The sequence below is a fragment of the Labeo rohita genome, chromosome 15, assembly GCF_022985175.1.
Source record: "Labeo rohita strain BAU-BD-2019 chromosome 15, IGBB_LRoh.1.0, whole genome shotgun sequence".
Classification (NCBI taxonomy): Eukaryota; Metazoa; Chordata; class Actinopteri; order Cypriniformes; family Cyprinidae; genus Labeo; species Labeo rohita.
In genome coordinates, this window is record NC_066883.1 from 21,124,072 (window position 1) to 21,149,908 (window position 25,837).

At 35.1% G+C, this 25,837-nt stretch overlaps 1 protein-coding gene across 1 annotated transcript in view; it reads left to right on the forward strand.

Annotated features, from left to right (window-relative positions):
- The window catches only part of arhgef12a (Rho guanine nucleotide exchange factor (GEF) 12a), a 66,118-nt gene extending 46,373 nt beyond the window's left edge, over window positions 1-19,745 (forward strand). Inside the window, 21 exon segments of the mRNA XM_051129520.1 lie at window positions 503-718; window positions 800-929; window positions 2,964-2,999; window positions 3,448-3,590; window positions 3,678-3,824; window positions 3,903-3,988; window positions 4,105-4,230; window positions 8,172-8,286; window positions 10,759-10,859; window positions 11,251-11,328; window positions 12,873-12,948; window positions 13,027-13,194; window positions 13,282-13,369; window positions 13,449-13,526; window positions 13,648-13,727; window positions 13,815-13,874; window positions 13,877-13,999; window positions 16,781-16,981; window positions 17,107-17,324; window positions 19,519-19,594; window positions 19,708-19,745. Of these exon segments, the coding sequence (XP_050985477.1) occupies window positions 503-718; window positions 800-929; window positions 2,964-2,999; window positions 3,448-3,590; window positions 3,678-3,824; window positions 3,903-3,988; window positions 4,105-4,230; window positions 8,172-8,286; window positions 10,759-10,859; window positions 11,251-11,328; window positions 12,873-12,948; window positions 13,027-13,194; window positions 13,282-13,369; window positions 13,449-13,526; window positions 13,648-13,727; window positions 13,815-13,874; window positions 13,877-13,999; window positions 16,781-16,981; window positions 17,107-17,324; window positions 19,519-19,594; window positions 19,708-19,718 (2,357 nt within the window). The 3' untranslated portion in view covers window positions 19,719-19,745.
- Window positions 19,746-25,837: the final 6,092 nt, after the last annotated feature.

Sequence of the window (25,837 nt, forward strand, 5' to 3'; positions counted from 1 at the left end):
GATTATATAGAAAAGAGATTTGTTTTGACATTTTGACATTTGTTGAGTCTTGAAAAATATCAGGGTTTTAACAGTTTTCACAAAAATATTTAGCAGTGCCAAATATTCATCCCAACAGTGTAACTGTTTTCAACACTAATAATAATAAATATTTCCTGAGCAGCAAATCGTTATATTAGAATGATTTCTGAAGGATCATGTGACATGGAAGACTGGGGTAATGATGCTGAAAATTCAGCTTTGCCATCAAAGGAGTAAATTACATTCTAAAATATGTTACAAAAAAGAAAGTTACATTTGATTGAATAAATGCAGCCTTGGTGAGCATAAGAGATTTTAAAAAAACAAAAAAAATGCCCTCAAACTTTTGGTAGTGTAGTTAAAGCTTACGATTCCTGGCAGTTTCTAAAAGCAGAAGACTTGCCCTCATTTTGCTTTCCTTCCTCTGGGTGGTGAAAGATTCATGTTGATGGCGAATCTTGTTTGGTGTGTGTTTGAGCAGCTGGGAGGGTCGGGGACAACATCAAGCATCGGCCTCAGAAGCAGATGTCTCAGCCAGCTTTGGGCGGGTCAGAGCTGATAGATGGTGGACGTCTGCGGGGCAGTCAGTCGAGTGAGGGCTCGGACCTCCTACAGAGCCCGAGTTTGATCACCTCTCCCCCCTTCAGCGCCCCCTTCGGTTCACTGTCAGACCCCTCTGCCAGGGATCCAGAGTTTTGTGAGTACTGCATTTCCATCTCAGTCATCTGAGTGACCGGTTCTTTCATGCCATCTGAGACTGGCTCTTCTGTGTCTTTAGGTATGAGCCCATCTGCGGTCGTTCCCCGGCTCAGTGATGGGCTGCAGTCTGGAGATGTGCTGGACAGCATCTACCCACCTTGTGACTACATCCCATACAACATGGACCAGCTAGAGGAAGATGGAGACAGGTGCATATTTAAAAGCTTAATCTTAATCACCCAAAAATGAAAATTACCTTAGGATTTACTTGCCCTCAAGCCATCCTAGGTGACTTTCTTTTTTCAGACAAATACAATCAGAGTTATATTAAAAAATATCCTGGCTCTTCCATGCTTTATAATGGCAGTGAATGGCTGTTGAGATTTTGAAGTCTAATAAAGTATATCCATCCATCATAAAAAGTACTCCACAAGGCTCCGGGGGGGGGTTAATAAAGGCCTCCTGAAAAGAATCGATGCATTTGTGTATGAAAAAATATCCATATTTAAAATTTTCTAAATCATAATCTCTATCTTCTACTAACTGTCGTAGCTCTGCTGAGAAGTGACGAATACGGTAGTGCAGAGGAGAGGGCAAAACAAAACACCGGTCACGAATTAGAAGTACAAAATGAGAATTTGTAAAGAAAAATGTGGGAGGATTTTGATGTAAGTCAGGAGGAGACTGGTTTTCCTTTGCTGTAAACAAAACTGGGTTCTCACAAGAGCATATTCTCACCTTAAATATATGTCTTACGCAGGGTTGCCAGGTTTCCACAACAAAACCCACCCAATTGCTACTCAAAACTAGCCCAAATATAGCCCGATCACTTTTCGAGGGGGGTCCCTCGTAGGGATAGGCGATATGGGCTTAAAAGTTTATCATGATAATTTCTGGTGTTTATTGCGATAACGATATCAATGACGATAATTCATGGTTCTTTATGTTCTTTAGAGAAAAGTATTATTTTTCCTATTTTTACCCAAAATAGAACACACGTAATGTTATGACTGTTTAATTCACTGAAATGTGAATTAAATGTTTGTACTTTTTGTATTAGAAGCTTCTGTGTATGTAAACACACTTGGCAATAAAGCTATTTCTGATTCTGAAACTTCACATGTGCCATATATCAGAAGTAATAGTACTGACGACGCTTCAGGAATCTCTAATCCAGTTATCGCTGTAGCTGAATAAAACGCGGATAGAAAAATATTAACTGAGGAAATGTAAAGACAATAAGCATACGATGGCTACACTGTATGATTTGTCTGTCTTCTTCAAGCAATCTTGGGTATTTTTATAAGGGAACAGTATATTTAAAATGCAATGCTAATTGACATAGCCTTTATAATACTATAAAATAGTATGATTTCAGCCTCATTCTGTGATATTAAAAACCACGGCTGAGCACACAAGGTTATTTCAAACACTCGACAATGTTATGAATTTAATTTGGAGAAAAAGCATGTCAATAAATGATGTCCTTGCTGGACAACGGGTTTGTAAACAGGCTCATACACATGCAAAACTGCATCAGCACACTTGCTACTAAGTACATTTAACGTTATTCAAGGCTCAGACCGATTTTTGTCGCACTGCACAGTTCTGACCTAACCAGTTCTAGATTAAGGCTCCTCATTTAGCGATATATCGTTACTAGTTTCATGCCTTCAGCATGTCACTGTACTGTCGCATGCAGAAAAATGTCAACAACTAGACTTTGTCGTTATTATTGCGGGAAGACTAATTCTTATCGTGGGGGCGACATTTTACCAGTATATCGCAAACGATAAGATATCGCCCATCCCTAGTCCCTCTGTAAAAATCGCATGCCGGGGAAAAAATACACAATTTTTGATGGGGTTCCTCTGGTAAAATTGGCATTCACTACAAAAGGCCTATATTAACCCCCCGGAGCCATGTGGAGCACTTTTATGATGAATGGATGCACTTTTTTGGGCTTCAAAATCTCAACACCCATTCACTGCCATTATAAAGCTTGAAAGAGCCAGCTTTTTTAATATAACTCCAATTATATTCGTCTGAAAGACGAAAGTCATATATACCTAGGATGGCTTGAGGGTGAGTAAATCATAGGGTCATTTTAATTTTTGGGTGAACTATCCCTTTAAGATTTTTGCTTATCAGCCATAACATGACTTCTCGTATCATACCAGGATTTTAATATCAATATGGTCATTTTGTGTCAGTGAATTGATTAAGTATGTTCTGTTTTCCAGAGTCCTTGATGGGGGCACACCTAAACTCAGTAGAAGGTACTGGTCACCGTCTGCTGTCAATCACCCAGATCACTATACACTTTGTCCTAATCAGAAGTGACATGATAAAGCGACAATCGATAAAAGCTATTTCTTTTTTCCCTAACCAGCTGTAATGAGGACATTTTCTCCACTGCCTGCTTTCTATTTTATGCTAGGCTGCCATTCTCAGTGCAATCTTATTTGTTCAAAGTATCTACCCACATTAAGCATCAAATATCGACTGATTGGCTGAGATTATACCAGTAGTTTCACAGTCTGACATGGTCTGAATATAAAGTTTTCCGCGTAACATTTTGCATAAAACTTGGTTAGAGTACATTGTTGGCCCTTTTTTGAATGCTGTGTGTATGCTGTCATTGTGCACCAGCTCTTACATTCAATTCACATTTACACATTGAGTTTAATGAGAGTGTTAATCTATGTATCATCTCCTCCCTCGCAGGTTTGAAGAGCTGCAGAGCGAGGATGATCAGGGGAGTGATGTTTACTCTGATGTTGATCCTCCAAACTGGCAGCAGCTGGTCGGGCGTGATGTTTTAGCAGGTCTGACACCCCACGAGATCAAGAGACAAGAAGTCATTAATGGTATGATCTTGTTCGCCTTTCATAACATAAATCAGACAGGTGCACGGTTAGAAGGTTGAAGTAACTCTGTCTGTCTGATGCTCGCAGAACTATTCTACACGGAGCGAGCCCACGTACGCATGCTGAAGGTCCTAGACAGTGTCTTCTACCAGAAACTCACCCGAGACAACATACTGCCCCCTGCTGACATCAAGAACATATTCACCAACCTGGAGGAAATCATCCAGCTGCATAGTATGTTTTTTCAGATACGTTTTTCTGTGTATAAACCACCACGTTTTACATCATGGCATTTGCTGTTTTAAATTCCAGTGAGGATAGCGGATCAAATGACAGCGATACGCAAGAAGAACGAGTTGACGGTCATCGACCACATAGGAGATGAGTTGCTGTCTTGGGTAAGGGCTCATGTTTTGCTCGTATCCTGTGGCCGTTGTGGTAGGTCTTCTCCGGGTGATAAGACTCCCACCCATCCACCCACAAATCTTCTGGCTTGTTGTTTGTTGTTTTCTAGTTCAGTGGTGGAGAGGAGGAGAAGATCAAGCAAGCAGTGGGCACTTTCTGCAGTAACCAGCCCTTCGCCCTGGAGCTCATCAAATCCCGGCAGAAGAAGGACCAGCGTTTTACCTCCTTCATGCAGGTGGGTCGAGACTCCTCGCTGGCCGCAGGGCCGTGAGAGATGCAGTTCACTTGAGAGAGACTGTGTTTGGAGCATTGCAGACATACAATACCGTCAAAGGTTTGGGATCAGTATGATTTTGACATTCATTTAAAGATGTTTCTTATGCTCACGAACTCTGCATTTATTAAAAAAAAAAAAAATATATATATATATATATATATATATATATATATATAATTTTTTTTTTTTTGTATTTTAGTGTTTTTTAAAATATAATTTTAAAATCCTGAATTTTCAGCATCATTACTCCAGTCTTCAGAATCACACGATCCTTCAGAAATCATTCTAATATGCTTAATAATTTTTTTACCACTAGTTTTTAAAACCAAGTACATTTTTGTGGAAATTGTGATGCATTTTTTCAGTATTGATTGATTAAAAGACAGTTAAAAACAACCGTTTATTTGAAATATAAATATTTTGATATATAACACTGCTGTTCAAAAGTTTGTGATCTGTAAGATTTATGTTTTTAAAGAAGTCTTTTCTGCTCTTCGAGACTGCATTTATTTGATCAAAAATACAGACAAAAACAGTAATATTATGAAATATTATTGCAATTTAAAATAGTGGTTTTCTATTTTAATATACTTTTAAAATAGAATTTAATCCTGTGACGCAAAGCTGAATTTTCATCATCATTACTCCAGTATTCAGTGTCACATGATCATTCAGAAATCATTCTGATATGCTGATTTATTATCAATGTTGGAAACAGTTGTGCTGCTTAATATTTTTTGGGAACCTGTGATATTTTTTTCAGGAGTCTTTGATGAATAAAACATTAAAAAGAACAAATTTATTTAATATAGAATCTTTTGTAACTATACACTACAGTTTAAAAGTTTGCGATCAGTCATTTTCTTTTTTGAAAGAAATTAATACTTTTATTTAGCAAGGATGTGTTAAATTAATAAAAAGTGATAAATCAGCATATTAGAATGATTTCTGAAAGATCATGTGACACTAAATACTGGAGTTATGGCTGATGATAATTCAGCTTTGCATCACAGAAATAAATTATATTTTAAAGTATATTAAAATAGAAAGCTGTTATTTTACATTGCAATAATATTTCATATTTTTTTCTGTAGTTTTGATCAGATAAATGCAACTTGAGCATAAGAGACTTTAAAACATTACAAGTCTTACTGATCCCAAACTTTTGAACGACAGTGTACATCTTTTACTGTCACTTTTGATCCATTTGATGCATTCTTGCTTAATGAAATATTAATTTATTTTCAAATTCTTAATGAGCACAAGCCTTTGAATGCTAGTGTTGTGTAGTTGTTTGCATTTTTCTTATTTGGGGCTGTCAAAGTTAATGTGTTGATGCATGTGATTAATTAAATAATGCTGGTTGCACATTTATTCACTTGACTCTTTCAATCTGTTGTATATGTATTCTTTATGGAGGAACTGAATGTGTTAATGTATTAACTTATTTTAATTTGCAACTAATTAGTTCTAATTACATTTAAAAAAATTGACAGCCCTGCTAATTGTACAGCAAATGGCAGGTTTGTTTTGTTGATACAGTGTTGAAGTAGAAAAGATGCGTAGATATCTAAATGAAGCAATCTGAATTGTTAATGGTATCAGCTTTGCCTGACAGCCAAACATTAGAGAAAAGGAAGACAAAAGAGATTTCGTTTAATTGGTGCTTTATTTGTAGGATATACTGTAGAATTTGCTTATCTTGGAGATAAGAGTTTATGAACCTTAGGCAGATGTAGTTGAGCGTGGAGCCTTGGGAGTGTTGAGAGCTTGTGTTTGTCTCTGCACTGTTTTTATCTCGTAGTAGAAGAGGATGCAGGAAACATGGAGAGTAAGACTTAAGATTTAACAACCTTTCCACATACACTGCATTTTCTGAAATCAACCACGCTAATCTCTCCATTGAGAAAACTAGTGTGTAAGCACTAGAATATAAAGGTGTAATAAAAATGTCAAATCCACTGTTATGCTCATTATGCCTTTGAGGTGTATATTAAAGAAAATAGAGCCTTTTCACATTTTAAAAAAGCAGTTTTAGAAAGCAGTAGTTTAGTTTACTCAGCTCTGTTGATTCAAATCCATTTGATTAACTTTTTCTTTTTATGGAACAGAAAAGGAGGTAGTTAGGGGAATGTTCACGCTGCTCTTTTCATGCATTGAAAATGAATGGTGACCAATGTGAACAAAGGTGAAGGGGAACATTTTCTGTGAATAATGACTGACTTCAGTCTGTTCCTCACACAAAGCCTCAATATGACCTCAAAAGACACTGTGTATATGTATTATTTATATATAAACAGACATATTTTTACAAATATTTGTATGTGTTGTATTTGTATGTAAACACTTGTATATAATTTATATTAAATATAAATATACATATTTTACATATCTAAAATATTTTTCCTTAATAAATACATGTATGTGTGTATATATATATATATATATATATATATATATATACACGTAATAAATATACACAGTACACACACATAGTATGTGAACATAAACTTATTTTGAATCGATTAATCGCGACTAATCGTTTTGCAGCTCTACTTTTGATCATTAAAATTTACTTAAACCATTAAAATGGAATCCAGAAAATTAATGGAAAACCCAGAATTTGGTAAAAATAAACTGAATTTGAGGGGGGAAAAACCTATTTCATAGGGCTTTTAAAATGTAAAAAATGTAAAGTTATGTGTTTTTAATAAATTACATACTTTGTGTGTGTACTGTCTATTTATTATGTATATATAAATACATATATTTAAAAAATATATATTTATATGTATTGTATTTGTATGTAAACACTTGTATATAATTTATATTATATGTAAATATAAGTATTTTACATAGTATTTTACCTTAATATATGCTTGTATGTGTGTGTATTTATATATACATAATAAATATACACAGTACACACATAGTAAACATGCAAACAAACTTATTTTAAACAATTAATCACGACTAATTGTTTTGTAGCTCTACTTCTGATCATTAAAATTTACTTAAACCATTAAAATTGCATCCAGAATATTATTGAAAAATCCAGAATTTGGTTCAAATAAACTGAATTTGGCCTTTAAAATGTAATTGTAAAGTTATGTGTTTTTAATAAATTGTTGGGAAATTGTGTAAGTATTTTTAATAAATACTGTTATAATATTTATTAATATTTTGAAGTAGGTTTTATTTTATATTTTCAGTTTTCATTTCAAATTTAGTTTCAGTAATTGTGAATTCTGTGAATAGTGCCATTCTTATTAATTTTTCTATATTTCTATTAAACTTAATTTTAATACCTCAAGGTGAACTTATTTAAGTTATTTTCCAAGGCATCATTTCTAATTTGATTTTTTTGAACTCTAAATTAATATTTAGTTTTATTTCAGCTTTATTTTAATTAACAAACACTCTTTTAATAGTTTTAGTCAATGATAACAGCACTGGTATGGAAAAGAGCAGCATGAATATCCTTCCTAATATTTCCTTTTGTTAATTACAGAAACTAAAGCCATATAGGTTTGGAACAAGATTAGAGTGAGTAAATGATGACAGTATATTAATATTTGATTAAACTGTTTCTCTGGAAGACATGAAGAGTTTGTGAGTGAGTGACAGTATATTTACACATTTTAGAGATATATTTATGGTTGTTTACAAAGACTTCAGTGATTCCAGTTACCTTGCTGACGGATCACAATATTGTGACTCGCTGAGGATTACTTTATCGCTTGAGTGAAGGGTAAAATCCACACTGAAGTGTATTATTCATGATGTTGGAGACTCTTGATGACAAGGAAATATGCAAAAGATTAGGGAGGATTTTGTTGTGGATTTGCATGTACTGTTGTCCTCAATTTCTTGTTTGATTGTCTCTGCACCATCTGCAGGAGGCTGAAAGCAATCGCCTGTGTCGACGATTACAGCTAAAGGACATCATCCCTGCAGAGATGCAGAGGTTCACCAAGTACCCCTTACTGTTGGACAACATTGCCAAGTACACAGGTATTCTCCTCCTTTAAGTTTGCAGTAGTCTGTTTAATGTATTGTATTGCAGAGAGATTTACATTAAAGTTAAACAAATGCTTGTTTTAAACAACATTTAAACCAAATTCACCACAAAAATATTTATAAAAAAAGCCTATGTTTACGATTGACATCCAGGTTTACTAACAGGTGTGACTCCTGTTCTCCTGTGCACTTAAAACAGTTGGAGAACGAGAGAAAACATCTGTTCTGTTATTTTCTGTAACCCGAAAGGGGTTGTCAATCATGGAATTGCTGATTGACAGCAAAAAATGATTTGTGACACTCTCACCTCATGCCATAGGTATGTCAGTGATGTGACAGACAGCTAGTTGTTGACTGGAATAACCAAACTCATTAAAATTCAGTTGTGAGTCCTAAAAATTTTAAGGAAGTCACTTCCCATGTTAAATGCACTGGACCATCTTTTTCATAACTCTGTGTAAGACCTCAAGACAACTATTATTTTCAACAATGAAAAGAAAACATGTTTTTCTGAGCAGCAAATCAACATATTAGAATGATTTTTGAAGGTATGATGCTGAAAATTCAGCTTTGCATCACAGTGATAAATTACCTTTGAAAATATATTACAATTAAAAATAATAATATTTCAAAATAAATATTTTATTTAAAAAATTATAAACATACATACATATACAAATATCATACAAATATATTACTGTATATTTGCAGGAAGCAGGGTTTTTTTTAAACTATATGCAGTTTTGGTTTTTATTATTGTACATATTGTCATTTTGTAAGATATTTTATACTGTTATAGTATTTGTTAATATTTTTAATTAGGTTTTATTTTATATTTTCAGTATACATTTTAAATTTAGTTTTAGTAATTTTATGTGCTTTTGTCATTTTATTGTTTTTTCTATATTACTGTTTTTTTAGCTTGCCATCAGAGTGATAAATTAAAATTTTATTAACATAATGTTTTATTAACATAAAATTATTTTCAATTAAAATATTGCAAAATAATATTTATTGTTAATTCATATTTATTAACATACATACTCATACAAATATATATTACTGTATATTTGCAGTAAGGAAGTTTTTTTTTTTTTTTTAAGCAAAACTATATTCAGTTTTGGTTTTTATTTCTCATTGTACATGCCATTTTGTCAGACATTTTATACTATTATAGTATTTATTAATGTTTTAAATTAGGTTTTATTTTATATTTTCAGTATACATTTAAATTTTAGTTTTAGTAGTTTTATGTGCTTTTGTCATTGTTATTAGTTTTTCTATATTTCTGTTCAACTTTTTTCGCTTTGCCATTACAGTGATTGATTAATTACAATGTAAAGTATATTAACATAAAAAAATAGTTTAAATTAAAATATTTTGAAGCAAACTAAACTTTATAAATTTTTTATAAATAAATATTTTTTAACATGCATACTCGTACAAATACAGGGTCCTAAAATTGTCTTAAAGTCTTAAATGTAGTTGTATCAAATTTAAGGCCATAAAAAGTCTTAAATGGTACAAGAAAGTCTTAATTATGATTTCAAGAGGTCTTAAATTTGCAATATTTCTGCTGTTCCAAAAGCGCCACCTGCTGGCAGAGAATGAATTTGCATTTCCAATAAGTTTGTTCAGACCAAAGCAAAAATCAACCCATGTTTTTATGCTGCAAACACACAGAATTGTAAATGTGAACTGGTGGATCGACAAGAAGAGAACACATTATAGAACTTTATTTATTATAGAACATTATTATTTAACTCATGCTTTTTTACCGTCATTTTACAGTTTATTATTTTACCATAAACATTGCCCTAAATGGTATTAATTTTATTTGTGCAGGTCTTAAAATTCTTAAATTTGAGCTTAAAAATCCTGCAGATACCCTGAAACAAAACTATATTTAGATTTTAGTTTTTATTTTTTATCATACATTTTGTCATTTTGTAAGATATTTTTATTTATCCCCATCACCCCCTTGCAACTGCTACATTTTGGGGAAATAAAAGATTTTTTTTTTTAAATATGTCATGAGGTGTATTGTTTGACAAACAAGACGTGTGACTCTCACCTTTATTGTTTTAGCTGTTCAAAAAACGTTTGCTGGCTGGACACCAACCATTAGTAAATTAAAGCTATGCCAGCTCTTAATTCCCCATTATTATTCTGAAATGTTCCGAAGGGAGAACGGCACACTTTCAAAGCGTCTCTCACATTATTTGGCAGACGTGTTAAATTGTGGCTCTCTTGGCATTGTCAGAGGAAGGCAATAAATGTAAAGTATAACTAGCGATTAAGGAGGAGGTGATTCTCCTCATATTCGTTGGCACTTGGCAATAGTCTCAGTTGGTGGGCACTAGAGGAAATAGAGGGCACTTGGCTGGCCAGGATGTTCTTAAAGAGTTGATTAGTCTCTTCGTGAAACGTGTGCGCATGTACGTTATGTATCTTCTTTACCGACAGATGAGTCAGAGGAGAAAGACAAAGTGAGACGAGCAGCCGAATGCTGTCGACACATTCTCAGCCACGTCAACCAGTCCGTGAAGGAGTCCGAGAATAAACAGGTAAGCAGTGCAACTCGATCGAGCTGCCACTCTCTCTCACTTCGGCAGACAGCCCAAGGCAGGCAGACTTTATAGCCTCGGGTCAGCTTAAAGGAAAGACTGGAAAACCAAAACTTAATGATTGTCAGTACTCATCTGTTGGTTGAAAGCTTCCAGATCCTCTTACATCAGCCCTGAAACTGCTCTTAGAGTAGAAACAGGATGATCCAACCTTCTGTAAACTACTGGAGATCATTCACAAGAAAATTCATTAAAACTAATCTTTTACAGAATCTACAATGTATTTCTTAAAGGCTTGAAGCTTTAAATTTTTTTAATGGCTTAAATCATAAAAGGGCAGCCAATGTTAATGAATTCTTCAGCAGAAATATGTATTTTTTGTGTCCCGCAGAGACTGGAGGACTACCAGAGACGGCTGGACCTGTCTTCCCTCAAGCAAAGTGAGAACCCCATGATCTCGGAGTTCAAGGTTAGTCCTAATCATACAGATTTGTCTAGGATTTTTCCTGGAGAACCATATTTGAGGAGCAGAGAATAGCAGGTTATCCCATCAGTTTTTCTGTCATGCGGATCAACGTCAGTTATATTTGTGTCTAAGATTCTTTTTTAGCAAGACAATCTCTTGAGGAGCTAAAATCAAGTTGTGTATTTATTCAGTCAGACAAAAACATGATTTTCCTGGCATCCTTTTGAGTTTTTGTAGCTTGGGGGAGGAAAAAATATTTAAACTCCAAAATCAGTCCAAACCCAGTACATATATTGTTTGAAATTAAAAGAGAAGTCCACTTCCAGAACAACAATTTACAAATAATCTACTCACCCCCTTATCATCCACGATGTTCATGTCTGTCTTGTTTCAGTCGTAAAGAAATTGTATTTTTTGAGGGAAACATTTCAGGATTTTTCTCCATATAATGGACTGATATGGTGCCCCGATTTTGAACTTCCAAAATGCAGTTTAAATGCGGCTTCAAACGATCCTAAATGCAGTTGTAAAAAAAAAAAAAAAAAGAAGATCAAACACCCTTAACAAAAGGGTAACACAGCGATAAAGGGCGATTTTGACGTTGAGGGTGAACATGAGATGGGAGTTTTTCGACATACCCTAACTGTCATGAACCGGAAAAAAACAGTCCAGGCAGAGTAAGACAAGACGAGCGTTTGGCATTAAAAAGTATATAAGTTGTGTCATTTTTATTAAAATAACCGTTCGCTGCGCTACATAAGACCCTTCTTCCTTGGCTGGGATCGTTTAAGGCCGCATTTAAACTGCATTTTGGAAGTTCAAAATCGGGGCACCATATCAGTCCATTATATGGAGAAAAATGCTGAAATGTTTTCCTCAAAAAACATAATTTCTTTACGACTGAAGAAAGAAAGACATGAACACCGTGGGGTAATTTCAAACCATGTATGTACTGGGTTTGGACTGATTTTGGAGTTTCAATAATTTTTCCTCCCTCAAGCTACAAAAACTCAAAAGGACTTTTTTTAGTACTTTGTAGTACTTAATTATTTTCTGTAATATTTATATTTTGTTCTATTTCAGCTATATTTTCAGTCATTTAAAATAGTTTTGGTTAACATTACACACACACACACACACACACACACAGCGATGTTGTTTATGTTGTTAATCTAGATGGGGGACATTTATTACCCTCTCTGAAAATGTGAATCCAGTTTTATTTATTTGAGTCAGTGTGTGTAATATGTCAGTGTAAACAATCAGTTGATCCTCATAAGGATCAGATTTTAAAAGCTAAATTGGGTGCTGTGTGAATAAAACTAGCAAGTCCTTCCAACATACTTGAATTTTAAAGGGATAGTTTACCCCTAAATTAAAATGTTATCATTTCTTCACCCTCATGTTGTTCCAAACCTGTATGAGTTTCTTTCTTATGTTGAACACAAAAGAAAATATTTAGAAGAATTTTGAAGAACCAACAGTTGTTGGTCCCTATTTACTCCCATAGTAGGATGCAAGTTACTCAGTCATTTCTTGTCCAACAGAACCTAGATCTCACTAAAAGGAAGATGGTCCACGAGGGCCCTCTGTCCTGGAAGATTAACAAAGACAAAACTATTGGTAAGCCACTGCTCTCAAACTTCCCAAAAGCTTTTTTTTGATTGTGTTTAATAACACTGGTGTCTGTTTTTGCATCAGAGCTGTATACTTTACTCCTGGAAGACATTCTGGTGTTGCTGCAGAAGCAGGACGAGCGTTTTATTCTCCGGTGTCACAGCAAGAACCTCGCAGGAACGGCTGACACGAAACACATATTCAGTCCCATCATCAAACTCAGCACTGTGTTGGTGCGCTCGGTAGCGACAGGTGAGCATCTGACTTCTTATTTGTCAAACATATACACACATATTTCAAGAATGAATCCTTACAGTGTTCCTTGATTTCCCCACACAGATAACAGATCGTTCTTTGTGATCTCCATGTCCAAAAATGGAGCTCAGATTTATGAGCTGATGGCCCAAACAGTGTCCGAGCAGAGAATGTAAGTTTTCGCCACTTCTCTCTTTCTCATGTTTCTACACTCTTGTTTTTTGAGCAGCATTAATTGTCTTTTATATCAGGTGGCAACGGCAGATTGCTCAGAGGGCAGAGGTTGTGAACGCCAAACCCCACAGCGTCATTCCTTTGCCTCAGCACGAGTGAGTTCCTCTAGATTTTCATAATCTTAGACAAAAGTAACCGTAAAATCTATGCATTAGAAAGTAGCAAATCTAACTGATAAAGGCCCGTACCTTTCATAACTGTTCATTTGTGTTCTAGCGTTGACAGAGACAGCGTCGAGTTAAGCAAGTTCAGCAAAGGCTCTGAACGGATCTCCACAGGAAGCATCCAGTCCGCAGGTAGCTGTGCATGTACAAACGCTTCTCTGATTGTAAAAGTGTTGATTGCCACCATACTCAACTCCAGCCCTCATCATCTGTCTTCAGAGAAAGACAGCGAATTTTCGCCCACGGCAGCCCTGCGGGATTGTGTCCCGGACGCCAACCCTGGGAAGAGGACCAGGTCCCGAGAGCTGGCAGGGACGCCTCGTATCTGGACTCTGAACTCTTGAACGGCAGGGACGCAGACTCTCTATCCTGTTCGTCGAAAGCAGAGGAGGCTCTTAAAACCCGTAAGAGTGCTTTTGAACTGCATTACCTTGAGGAGGCGTCTCTGTCGTATCATGTTTTGTTTTGGACAACTTGACATGATAAATGTGAAATAATCATTTACATAATAAATTGCGCTCGCCAAATGTCTTCGCAATGCCAGATACTATGATTTAAGGCTACTGTGCCTGTTTTGTTTGGCTTGTCCTCTGCATTGGGAGGCAGATGTCTTTGTGTTGCCAAGTTAAGAAACTGACAATTCAACCTCTATTGATTTTAAAAAGTCCAGGAAAGACTTATTTATTTTCCAATTGTCTTTTAATTAGTTCAGTATCTAACAATAGAAGACTTTTAATATCTTGGGTACTTCCGCTTTCCAGTGGGATTCACTCATGCTGAAAACAAATAAGTGAACTTGGGATAATTCTGTGTTCTTGTATGAGGTCAGCTTGGGTCTTTTGGTATCTGAGCATCATGTTGGGAAGCTGTTTGTTTTAGTAATTGGAAATCTGACTAATTTCTGATTCCTGACTAATTCCTTTTGAGCAGTCTGCTTCAGAGATTCAAAAAAACACACTAAATGATTTTTTTTTTTTTATGTTCCTGATAGCCCAGTGGGGTGTATTTCATGCTCTAATATGTTCCAATAAATTAGTTTTTTTGTTAAAGGCACAGTCCACCTCAAAATGTTGGTAACCAGACAGTTTCATCTCTCATTGTATGGACAAAAATACAGTGGAAGTAGGGGTGGGCGACATGACCAAAATCTCATATCACAATACGAGTAATTTTATTTCACGATAAAGATATAGATCACAATTAGGGATGCACGATATTGGATTTTTGGCGATATCTGATATGCCGATGCCGATACGGATATATTTCCCTTGGTTTGAAACCAACAAGTCTCTCTCGTGCGGAAATTATAAGCAAATTCTTTTTTAAGGAAAAGTCCACGTCCAGAACAACAATTCACAAATAATTTACTCACCCCCTTGTCATCCAAGATGTTCATGTCTTTCTGTCTTCAGTCGTAAAGAAATTATGGTTTTTGAGAAAAACATTTCAGGATTTTTCTTCATATAATGGACTTGATTGGTGCCCGATTTTGAACTTCCAAAATGTAGTTTAAATGCAGCTTCAAAGGGCTCTAAACAATCCCAGATGAGGAAGAAGGGTTTTATCTAGCGAAATGATCGGCCATTTTTTTCGGAAAATAAAAATGTTTATACTTTTTAAGCACAAAAGCTCGTGTAGCACAGGCTCTGGGGTGCGCATTCACGTAATATTGAATCACGTCGAAAGGTCACGCGGAATGTACGCAGAACTACAGATCCAGTGTTTACAAAGCAAACGCACAAAGACTAAGAAAGTGCAAGTCAGTCAAACGCTGTTTATAAACAAAAAGCTACAACGATGTCGGACGATTCTGAAGTTGTAGGAGAAAATAAGATGGAGTTTTTCGCCATACTCTACCTTTTTTAACTGGAGTACACAGACAATGAACTTAGACGTGATTCGTAGTAGTGATGGGAAGTTCAATTCAGTCATTTCGCTCATTTTGTTCATTTTAGCAAAATATAATTCAAATGTTACGTGTTACTTCCCTAACACATCTACTGCTTACACAAACGTTGATCACACTATAAACAATACAAAACTATAATGCTATAAGAAACAGAAAAGATTAATTCATTGTTTACCTGGGTCTTTAGTCTATGATTAGCTCACCTCACCTCTTAGCTGACAAGTTTTTGGGTTTGAGTTGTTCGTTCATCACATGACAGCCCCATAAGATGGGGCTCAAAAAACCTGAAGACTCCAAACAGGTGAGCTAATTCCAGTACAGAACTGAATAGGATGTTGCGCATGCGCAACTGAATGAATCACTCCCCGAGACGACTCGTTCTTCCCGAGTCACATTAAAGACTCGTTCAAAATAAACAAATCGTTTAAGAACGACCCATCACTATTTCGTAGCATCGTGAACGTGCATCCCAGAACCTGTGCTACATGAGCTTTTGTGCTTAAAAAGTATACAAATTTTTATTTTTCGAAAAAAATGACATTGTTTCGCTAGATTAGACCCTTCTTCCTCGGCTGGGATCAATTAGAGCCCTTTGAAGCTGCATTTAAACTACATTTTGGAAGTTCAAATTTTGGTGCACCATAGAAGTCCATTAAATGAGAGAAATCCTGTAATGTTTTCCTCAAAATACACTTTCTTTACGACTGAAGAAATAAAGGGGACAAGGGGGTGAATACATTACATTATCTATGTTTTTTTTGTTCTGGAAGTGAACTTTTCCTTTAAGACCTAAATTACTGTGTTTATGAGGAAACTTGCAAAGACGGGCATTTTGACACCAAAATAAAGTGTTTTTAACCATTCAATGCCTATGAAGAGGCAAAAATAACAAGTCTCTCAGACGTCACACAAATATAGCTCTCTACCACTGCTGATTGCGTTTCAATGGCTTAAAAATACTTGTTTAAAAACGTGCAAATTATACGTTTTCGTAATCACAGCATGGCAACGTCACATGAGCGTGTAAACACGATAGAGACGCTAGTCCAAAATCTGTACCGTTTGACAAATTTCTACCGGTTAATATATCACCCACCCCTGAATGGAAGTTAGTGGGAACCAAAAGTGTTTGTGTTTCCTTGTTAATATCAGTTATAAATGGGGTCTCAGTATCACACTTGTCCAGCATGTTGTGTCATCAGCGTCTTCATTTCCTGTTGTTTTAAGATAGTGTATCATTTAATAAGATCTGTGTACACATGACTGTGTTTTTCAGTGGCGGCGCTGAAGCAGGTGCTGGTGACTCAGCTGATGGCTCAGGATGAGGGCGAACGATTGGGTCGATCGGCAGGCAGCCGTCTCCTCAGGACCACCTCTCTACGCACGCCGGTGGAGCACAGCTCTGCTCGCACCCCTAGTAGAGCTCAGGACTACACCTGTGGAGATACGGGCTTCTACGAGTGCCCAGAGGACTACGGTGAGTGTTTGACCAAGAAACATTACTGTCTTGAGGTAATGCTGGTTTATATGGAGAGGTGGAATGGAGAAAATGGTGTTCAGATTGTACACATCCCAGCTGACTATAGTTGTGCTTTTCAGCAGCTTATCTGGTTCTGGAGGGGTACGGTGGCCCATGTGAGAGCAGCACAGATGACGATATTCAGGTTCGGAGAAAGGAGTCAAGTTTGGCCCACAGCTGTGCTGCTGACTCGGGCATCAGTCTGAAGTTCTCCTCGCCCTCCTCAGGCAGCACATCTCGGCTCAGCAGACAGGTCCTCTCACATCTGCGCTGCCTGCAGGCCACCCTCAACCAGCTCAAGGTCTGTCTGCTCTCACCACTCTCTGTATTTTCGGGCTACACGATATATCAAATATTCACAATGTACTCGGTGATCTTGTTGACTTTAATGCTCTTTTTTTGAGTTGTTAAAGGCTGGGTCATAAGACTAGTTTTGTAATTTGTTTTGCAATTTGGGAGTCTTTTTTTGTGTACTTTTTTTTACTGCTTTTTTTATTTAAATCGTTCATACACTTATATTTACTTATACATATACTATATATATCCGCTATACTTTTTATGACTGACACAGATCATTTTTGTCTTATAACCGATATGTAATTTTATTTTATTTATTTATAGATGAGATGTGTATATATTATACAATCATCTGTATTTATTTTTATACATTTATATTTATTTATTAATGATCTTTATTATTTAATAATAGTAATTATAAATCATTTCTATATTTTACGAATACTAATACAGTGATTAATTATACGCATATAATGATTGTTCATATGTTTTTATTCACTATGTTGGATTTTTATGACTGATACAGATTATCTGTCTAATAACCAATATGGAAAAGTAATTTTAGTTTTTTCTATTTTATTTTTATTTTGTAATATATAGACACAAATTGTGTATGTATTATAAAATCAGTTTTTAAAATCACTTCTATACTTTATTTATTAATGACCTTTTTTACTATAATAATAATAATAATAATAATTTTATTATTGTTAGTGATTTAATAATAGTAATTATACATAATTTCTATATTTAATTTAATAATACAATTTTATAACAGTTATTACATTTATACACATTTAATAATGATTGGTAATTTGTTTTTATCCACTATATTGGATTTTTATGACTGATACAGAACCGTGTGTAACTGATATATAACCGATTTTTTAAATTTATTTTTAGTTTTGTAATATATAGACAAAATGTGTGTATATATTATCAGTTTTTAAAATTACTTTTTTACTTTATATTTATTAATGATCATTATTGCAATAATAATAATGATAATAAAATAATTTTATTATTGTTAGTGATTTAATAATAGTAATTATACATCATTTCTATATTTTATTTAATAATACAATTTATTAATTTATTACTAATACATTTATTAAATTATACACATTTAATAATGATTGTTAATTTGTTTTTATCCACTATATTTTAAATGACTGATACAGATCATTTTTGTCTAATAACCGATATGTAATTTTAGTCTATTATTTAATTTATTTTTAATTTTGTAATATATAGACAAAATGTGTGTATATATTATAATATCAGTTTTTAAAATCACTTTTATACTTTATATTTATTAATGATCTTTATTGCAATAATAATATAATAATTTTATTATTGTTAGTGATTTAATAATAGTAATTACTCATAATTTCTGTATGTTGTTTATTTAATGATACAAATTGAATGTATTACTAATACGGTTATTAAATTATATACATTTAATAATGATTATGTTCCTGTGTTTATCCACTATACTGGATTTTTATGACTGATACAGATCATTTTGTCTAATAACCGATATGTATACGTTTTTTTTGTTGTTGTTGTAGTTTTGTAATATATATATATATATATATATATATATATATATATATATATATATATATATATATATATACAAAAATGTGTGTATATGTTATAAAATCAGCTTTTAAAATCACTTTTATATATTTATTATTTATCTTTATTGCAATAATAATATTATTATTGTTAGTGTTTTAATAATTGTAATTAAACAATTTCTATATATGTTTTAATAATAGTAATTAATTTATTACTTTATTTAATAACTTATATAAGTTTATTAATGATTTAATAAATAATTTGTTATTTTTAATCTTCATAGTAATTGTATTCTGTTTTATATATTGTAAAAAAAAATCGAATTAATAATACAATTATTAATTATATTCATTTAACTTTTTTTTTTTTTTATTCTCATTGAGTCTCTCATTTGAGAAGTGGCTGTTTGGAAATTTTGTGTGATTATCCAAATAATATATCAAATAATAACCTTTAAATATTGTTGTTTGGTGCTAGAAAGCTAACAGATGTTACTATTCATTACTAGATTTGATATTAAAGAAACTATTGTTTAGTTTATTGAGCGATTATTGATTGTCAGTATTTCTGTACTGTAAAGCCTATATTAATTTGAGTAATAACTTGTTTTTCAGGAGATGGAAACAAAGTATTATAATCTACTCCGCCAAAGGCCCGTCGGGTCAGCCGCAGATACGGACGAGAGCAGAGGTAACGTGAACACCACAGTGACTGCTAAACATTTCAAATCAAACAGCCTTTGACACCGAGTTTTCGGTTTCAGGATTATTCCATCATTCTGCTGTGTCTCATTCCTCCCACAGATAAGAAATAGAGTGGCAGAAGTTCCCGGCTCCTGTGATGACGGGGGCATCGCTTCTATCCGTAACATGCTCCGCACAAGCCTGTCTTCCTCACTGCTGAACACCTCCATCCAAAAATGAGGGGAATATTCTAACAAGGCCTCTCGCTTCTGTCAGCACTCGTCAATTAGGGAAGACGGACTGTCTCCTCTCAGCCTTACCTGTCCCGAGTACATGTCCTCATTCCAACGAACGTGGGCAGCCCAGTCTCTCCTCCTCCTCCTCCTCCTCCTCTTTCCCCAGCAGCCCTAGCTAGAGAAAGGAGAAAACTATACCAAAATGTACAAAGCTGTGTGTTTAGAAAATATATAAGTTGAGAAAGGAATTTTTTTAAACTAATGTATTAAGTTTTCTTTTTTTAAAAAAAAATCCCAAGATGTATTTATTTTTCCTTTTAGTGTTTTCCATGTTTCCCGCATGCTTTTGGCTGTTGAAACTCTTAAGCTGTCTGTCGCTGTAGGCTTCAGTGTGACTGAACAGGGCGAGCGCTCCAGAATTCAGACTTTTTTCTCCCCCACAATTTTTACGCGTGGAAGCCCAAGTCTGTGCAGTACATAAAGAGAAGTTTTTGCTCAAGGCCTCCCTCAGTTACTCCAGCCAGCTGACATTCCTCCCAGAGCCCTGGACTGATTCATTTGCCCTTGAGACCCTCCTGCTGAGATGAAGAGTGAATGGAGCTCAGGCTCTCTTGGTCTGCAGCTACATTTTGATGACTGCAAAAAGAGAAGATTGGCCATCGAGATTGAAGGTGATGCAAAACCTGGAAATAAAGATGCAATGACAAAACCTTTGCACTGATTGATTTTGGCAGTTTTTTTAAAATGCAGGGACTAGAGGAGTATAATGAGTGCATGTGCTGGAATGTTCCCAACGGTAGTTTTTCAGTCATTTTGTTTGAAAAAATGAAAATTCTGTGATTAGTTACGCACCCTCATGTCATTCCAAACTCATAAGACCTATGTTTATCTTCGGAACACAAATTAAGATATTTTTATGAAATCCAAAAGCTTTCTCATCTTGCAACGTCAGAAAAGTAGTGAGGACATCGATAAAATAGAGAATAGAGAATACTCTTTGTGTACAAAGAAAACAAAATGACGCAACAGGAAAGGACGCAATATTTTGACAAACTAACGTTAATGTTAGCTAACGTTCTTGCCTTGGAAATCCTGGTTCTGTTTGTCCAACCACAAACGTCTTTTGTTCCTCAGTTTTTTGCCCTCTTCTAGATTTGTGTGGCAGTCTCATTGTTGCCAAGTCTGTGGTTTTCCCGCAGAATTGGGCTACTTTAAAGAAACACTCCATTTTTCTTGAAAATAGGCGCATTGTCCAACTCCCCCTAGAGTTAAACAGTTGAGTTTTACCGTTTTCGAATTCACTAAATGTTTCACTAAATGAGGACATAAATACATTAACAACATCTCTAAAACTGCTCTGAGAGTCACTTCATGAGCATTTCACGGCTTCATTTGAGTAAAACAAGCGTCAAATATACACACAGAAATTTACAGGTATTCACGGCAACCCGTCAAAGTAAAAGTTCGGTTTAACTTTATTAACCATTCAGTACAATGTACGTGCCTACTACAACTACTACTACGACTACTACTATTAATTAATACAAATTTCTACAATTTTTTCACACAATATTTATTCCATGTTTTAAATTTGAATAGTCAATCCCCTTTATTAGTCAAAAATAAAATATCATATTCATTATAAGATCAATTTATGTAATATTTTATACCTTCATTTGATAACCAGAAAAATACACAACACAGAATTCCATAAAAAAAAAAATAAATGTAAATATATATATATCAATAAGTTGTTTTTATGCATTCAAATAAACAGACATGCTACAACATATTTGGTAACAATAAAAAAAAAAAAAAAAAATTTTTTAAGCATTAAAAATAAGTTAAAAATTAAAACGAAAAACGGAATTAAAATAATAATAATAATAATAATATTAAAATTTTTAAAATAATAAATAATTAAAATTGCATGCAACTATATATTTGCTACAGTTATAAATACATCTTCAAATTTATTATTTTATTTTTCTAACATATTTTTGTAAATTTATAATTTTGTTATAATACTTTGATATGTTTGCTGTTTGCAGTGATTACTATTTACTATTGTTCATAGTGCGGCAAGGTCTTTAACCCCCAGTTTAATGCCCCGGACCCCATCGACGTTCAACCACCTGTGTCTAACAAAATCTTATGTGAGCATGACGTGAGCTCCCACCCAACACCACTAGCCCCTGATGGTTTGGCATCAGCCCCGGATGTTTTAAAATCCTAGAAACGCCCCTGGTTACATCGTGTACTAAGACTGACAGAAAATGAAAAGTTGCGATTTTCTAGGGTGATATGAACTATACTCTCATTCCGGCGTAATAATCAAGGAACTTTGCTGCCGTATGAACTGTTTAACTCTAGGGGAATTGGAAAATGAGCCTATTTTTAAAAAAAGTTGAGTGTTCCTTTAACACTGTTGCTGTTGGTTGTTTTTTCATGTCCATGGGTTAAGCGGTCCCAAAAACGTAATATTTAGCCCCTGAAATGCTAAGTTTACTATGGGTACCCCACAAAAAATCCCTGTATTTTACCCCCAGGAACATGATTTTTACCGGGGACCCCCCTCGAAACAGTTAGGGCTAGTTTTGAGTAGCAATTGTGTGGGTTTTGTTCTGAAAACCTGGCAACCCTGGGCAGTCTGTACTCCAAATGTGTTTCCTGGTTCGACAGATTAGATTAGCCGAAAACATGACCCTAATAGGCCATTTTCAGCAGCAATAATCAGCAAAATATGCAAGTTTAATTTGGTTCAGCGGCAATGTTTATGCTCTGTGCCACCAATATGTCCAACTGATGACGCGTTTTATTTTTTATTTTTTAACTAATCACTCTTAAAGGGCGCGGGGGGTAGGGGGGGAATAGAAAATTCTGTCATTAATTACATTTATGTCGTTCCAAAACTAAGACTTTTGTTCGTCATCTTTTTTGTACACATCCAGGAGCTTTCTGACCCTGCATAGACAGCAATGGAATTACCACATTCAAGGGTAAGAAAAGTGGTAAATACATCGTTAAAATAGTCCATGTGACATCAGTGATTTAATTGTAATTTTAAGAGGCTACGAGAATACTTGAGTCGTTATTTTTGTTTTCTTTGTGCTCAAAATGTATTTTTCATAAGTGTTGCCAAGTCCGCAGTTTTCCCGCAGAATTGGGCTACTTTGACATGGTTTTAGCAGGTTGTTTTTCATGTCCGTGGGTTGAAGAGACCCCAAAAATATGATATTTATTCACTAGAATGCACATTGTACCAGGGGAACCCCGCCAAAAAACGCTTATTTTACCCTACAGAATGGCTTTTTAACAGGGAACCCCTCTCTAAATGGGACTGGGTTAGTTTTGAGTAACTAGCAATTGGGCGGGTTTTGTTGTGAAAACATTACGGTTCATAACATTACGGCTGAACCACTGATATCACATTGACTATTTTATCGACGCACTTCCCACCTTTTCTCGAACGTGGTAATTGCATTGCTGTCTATGCAGGGTCAGAAAGCTCTCGGATTTCAACAGAAATACCTTAATTAGTGTCCCAAAGATGAACGACCTGAGGGTGAGGAATTAATAACAGAATTAGAATTGTTGGGTGAACTATTCCTTTAAAATTAAATAGCCACGTTGTATTGAAAATGGAGTTCATAGTATGTAATTTCGGTCAGAAAGAAATGGTCGAGCAGTTTCATATTTCTTTTTCTTCACAACAAGACGGGAAGCTTTTTAGCATTAGCGCGAGTAAATGGAGAGCAAAGAACGCGAGCATAATTAATGCTCTAATTATGTGCTGCCACAGAGCATGATCGGAAATTTAGTTTGTTTTTGAAGTCGTGCAAGCCTGTCTCCTCATAAACCAGCTAAATGAGTTGTGTTTTCTGGCATGCTTTATCGTTATTCCTCATCAAGGGTACATAAAGTGGGTACAAACTAAATTGTACAGTCATCATTCACAGTTACAACGTTTTATGATCAATACCAATTTGCTTCCGCCATGATTCTTTCCTTGAAGCATCCAGTGTGTGAATTATGTACACTGACAGTCGGTGATGATTTTTTGTAGTACTTTCTGTCAGTGATTTTGAAGTAAAGTCTCTAAGGTTTGGCTTGTGCAACCCGAACTGTCTTTGGGCGCCCGTAGTCTTTGAAATCTTGCATAAAGAATATTTGAACAAAATTGTTTTATTTTGTAAGTAAATCTATAACACGGTAAGAGAACACAACTTTCTATATTCGATGTACTGAACTGTAAGCCCTCGGGCTGTTTACTGTTGCTGTGGCGAATATTTGGTGCTGTATAAAAATACTAGGGAATTAAATAAGACGTTTCATCATGATACGATCTGAGATATGAGAGAACCTCAAAACATGACGATTTGATTAGATTCAGGTGCCTGTGATCAATATATCGATATTATTATTATTATGCCTGTTTTACACAACCAGGTAAACTTTATAACTTACAAATGCAACCAATATGTAACGTTTATATAAATATTAAACATCAAAATTAAAAGTAAAAATCAAAGAACTGATTTACTCCCTTCTTAGCTTGATGCATCCAGCGTTACATATATCCAAGTATAAATATCCAAGTTTGCACCAGATATTCTTGTTGATTATACACTTACAGGCCAGTAGAGGGCAGATAGTGCTTGTTGTCTGTCTAGAGACTCTGTGTTTGCCCATAGGGCTGCAATGACATCAATGCTGAGGGTTTAACTGGGCTCTATAGGTTAGCCATGCAGATACAGAGCAGAGCAAGTGTTTAAAACTACGACTCCTGTTAAGCTCCGTCAGTCCTCCTCAGGCGTTGCTCATTACCGCCACACTTGTTGCAAATCATTTAAAAAGAGGAAGAAAAAGCTCTTCACTTAACCATGCTCTCAGTAGTGCTCATTCAAATGAATCGCAGAGCTCCACTGTAGCCTCAGTCGAGTTTCCCCTAAGCAGTTTTAGAGATGCACTCTGTTCCTCTGAAGGAAAGTGGTTACCTTTTTACCTTATGTGTCCTCTGGTACAATGTCCTCACCGTTTCACCCTTAAAACACAGTGTGGTTAAGTGCAGAGCAACAGACAGTCAGCAGGATAATTGATTGTCTCAGTCTCAGCGTGCACCTGTCAATTATCTAATTGAAGCACTAAGGGGGGCGAGAAGAAGGGCAAACTGTGGTGTCACATCACATCTCTCGCAGCCTCTCAGGTCACCTAGACCAACCCAAGAGCCATTCCTGTTTCCATACTCTCTGTTCCACACACTTGAGAGCAGTGTGCATGCACTAACATAAGCTATTGAAATTGATCAGTGTGAAATATGCAGCTTTATGAAGATATAGAAAGTACTGTGGTTGTCTGACGGTACATGGGTCCAAGTGTCATTAGTAAAAAATGTTTCCAAGATGAGTTTAAAGTTCATCAGAACATATTTGTAGAAATTCAGCTCACCAGGGAATACCCTGCGGTGAATAGGTGCCATTAAAATGAGTCAAAACAGCTAAAAAAACAATGCAATAATCCACATTGTTGAAGAAACAAACTCATCTACATCTACACTCACACAGTCATATACATTTTACATTAATATAATAGTCATCTTATTATATATTGTGCGTAGCTGTCTTGAATTTTGTCTTTGAACATTTTTGTGGCAGCTCTATCCACCTATTCTTCAAGGCTGACGTAAGCCTGGGCGGGAATTACAACTTGCAGTAAACGGTAAAACTGTTTGCACTACAAACCAGCGTGTTCATAATTAAAATAATACATTAAAATAATGTGGCACACACCAATTTCTAATATCAAGCAGCAAAACAAGCTGTTTTGTATATTTAAAGGGGTCATCGGATGCCCATTTTCCACAAGTTAATATGATTCTTTAGGGTCTTAATGAAAAGTCCATAATATACTTTGGTTAAAAATTCTCAGTGGTAGTGTAAAACAACACCCTTTTTACCTTGTCAAAATCAGCTCTGCAAAAATTATCCCATTCTGGTCGAGGCTGCTTTAAATGC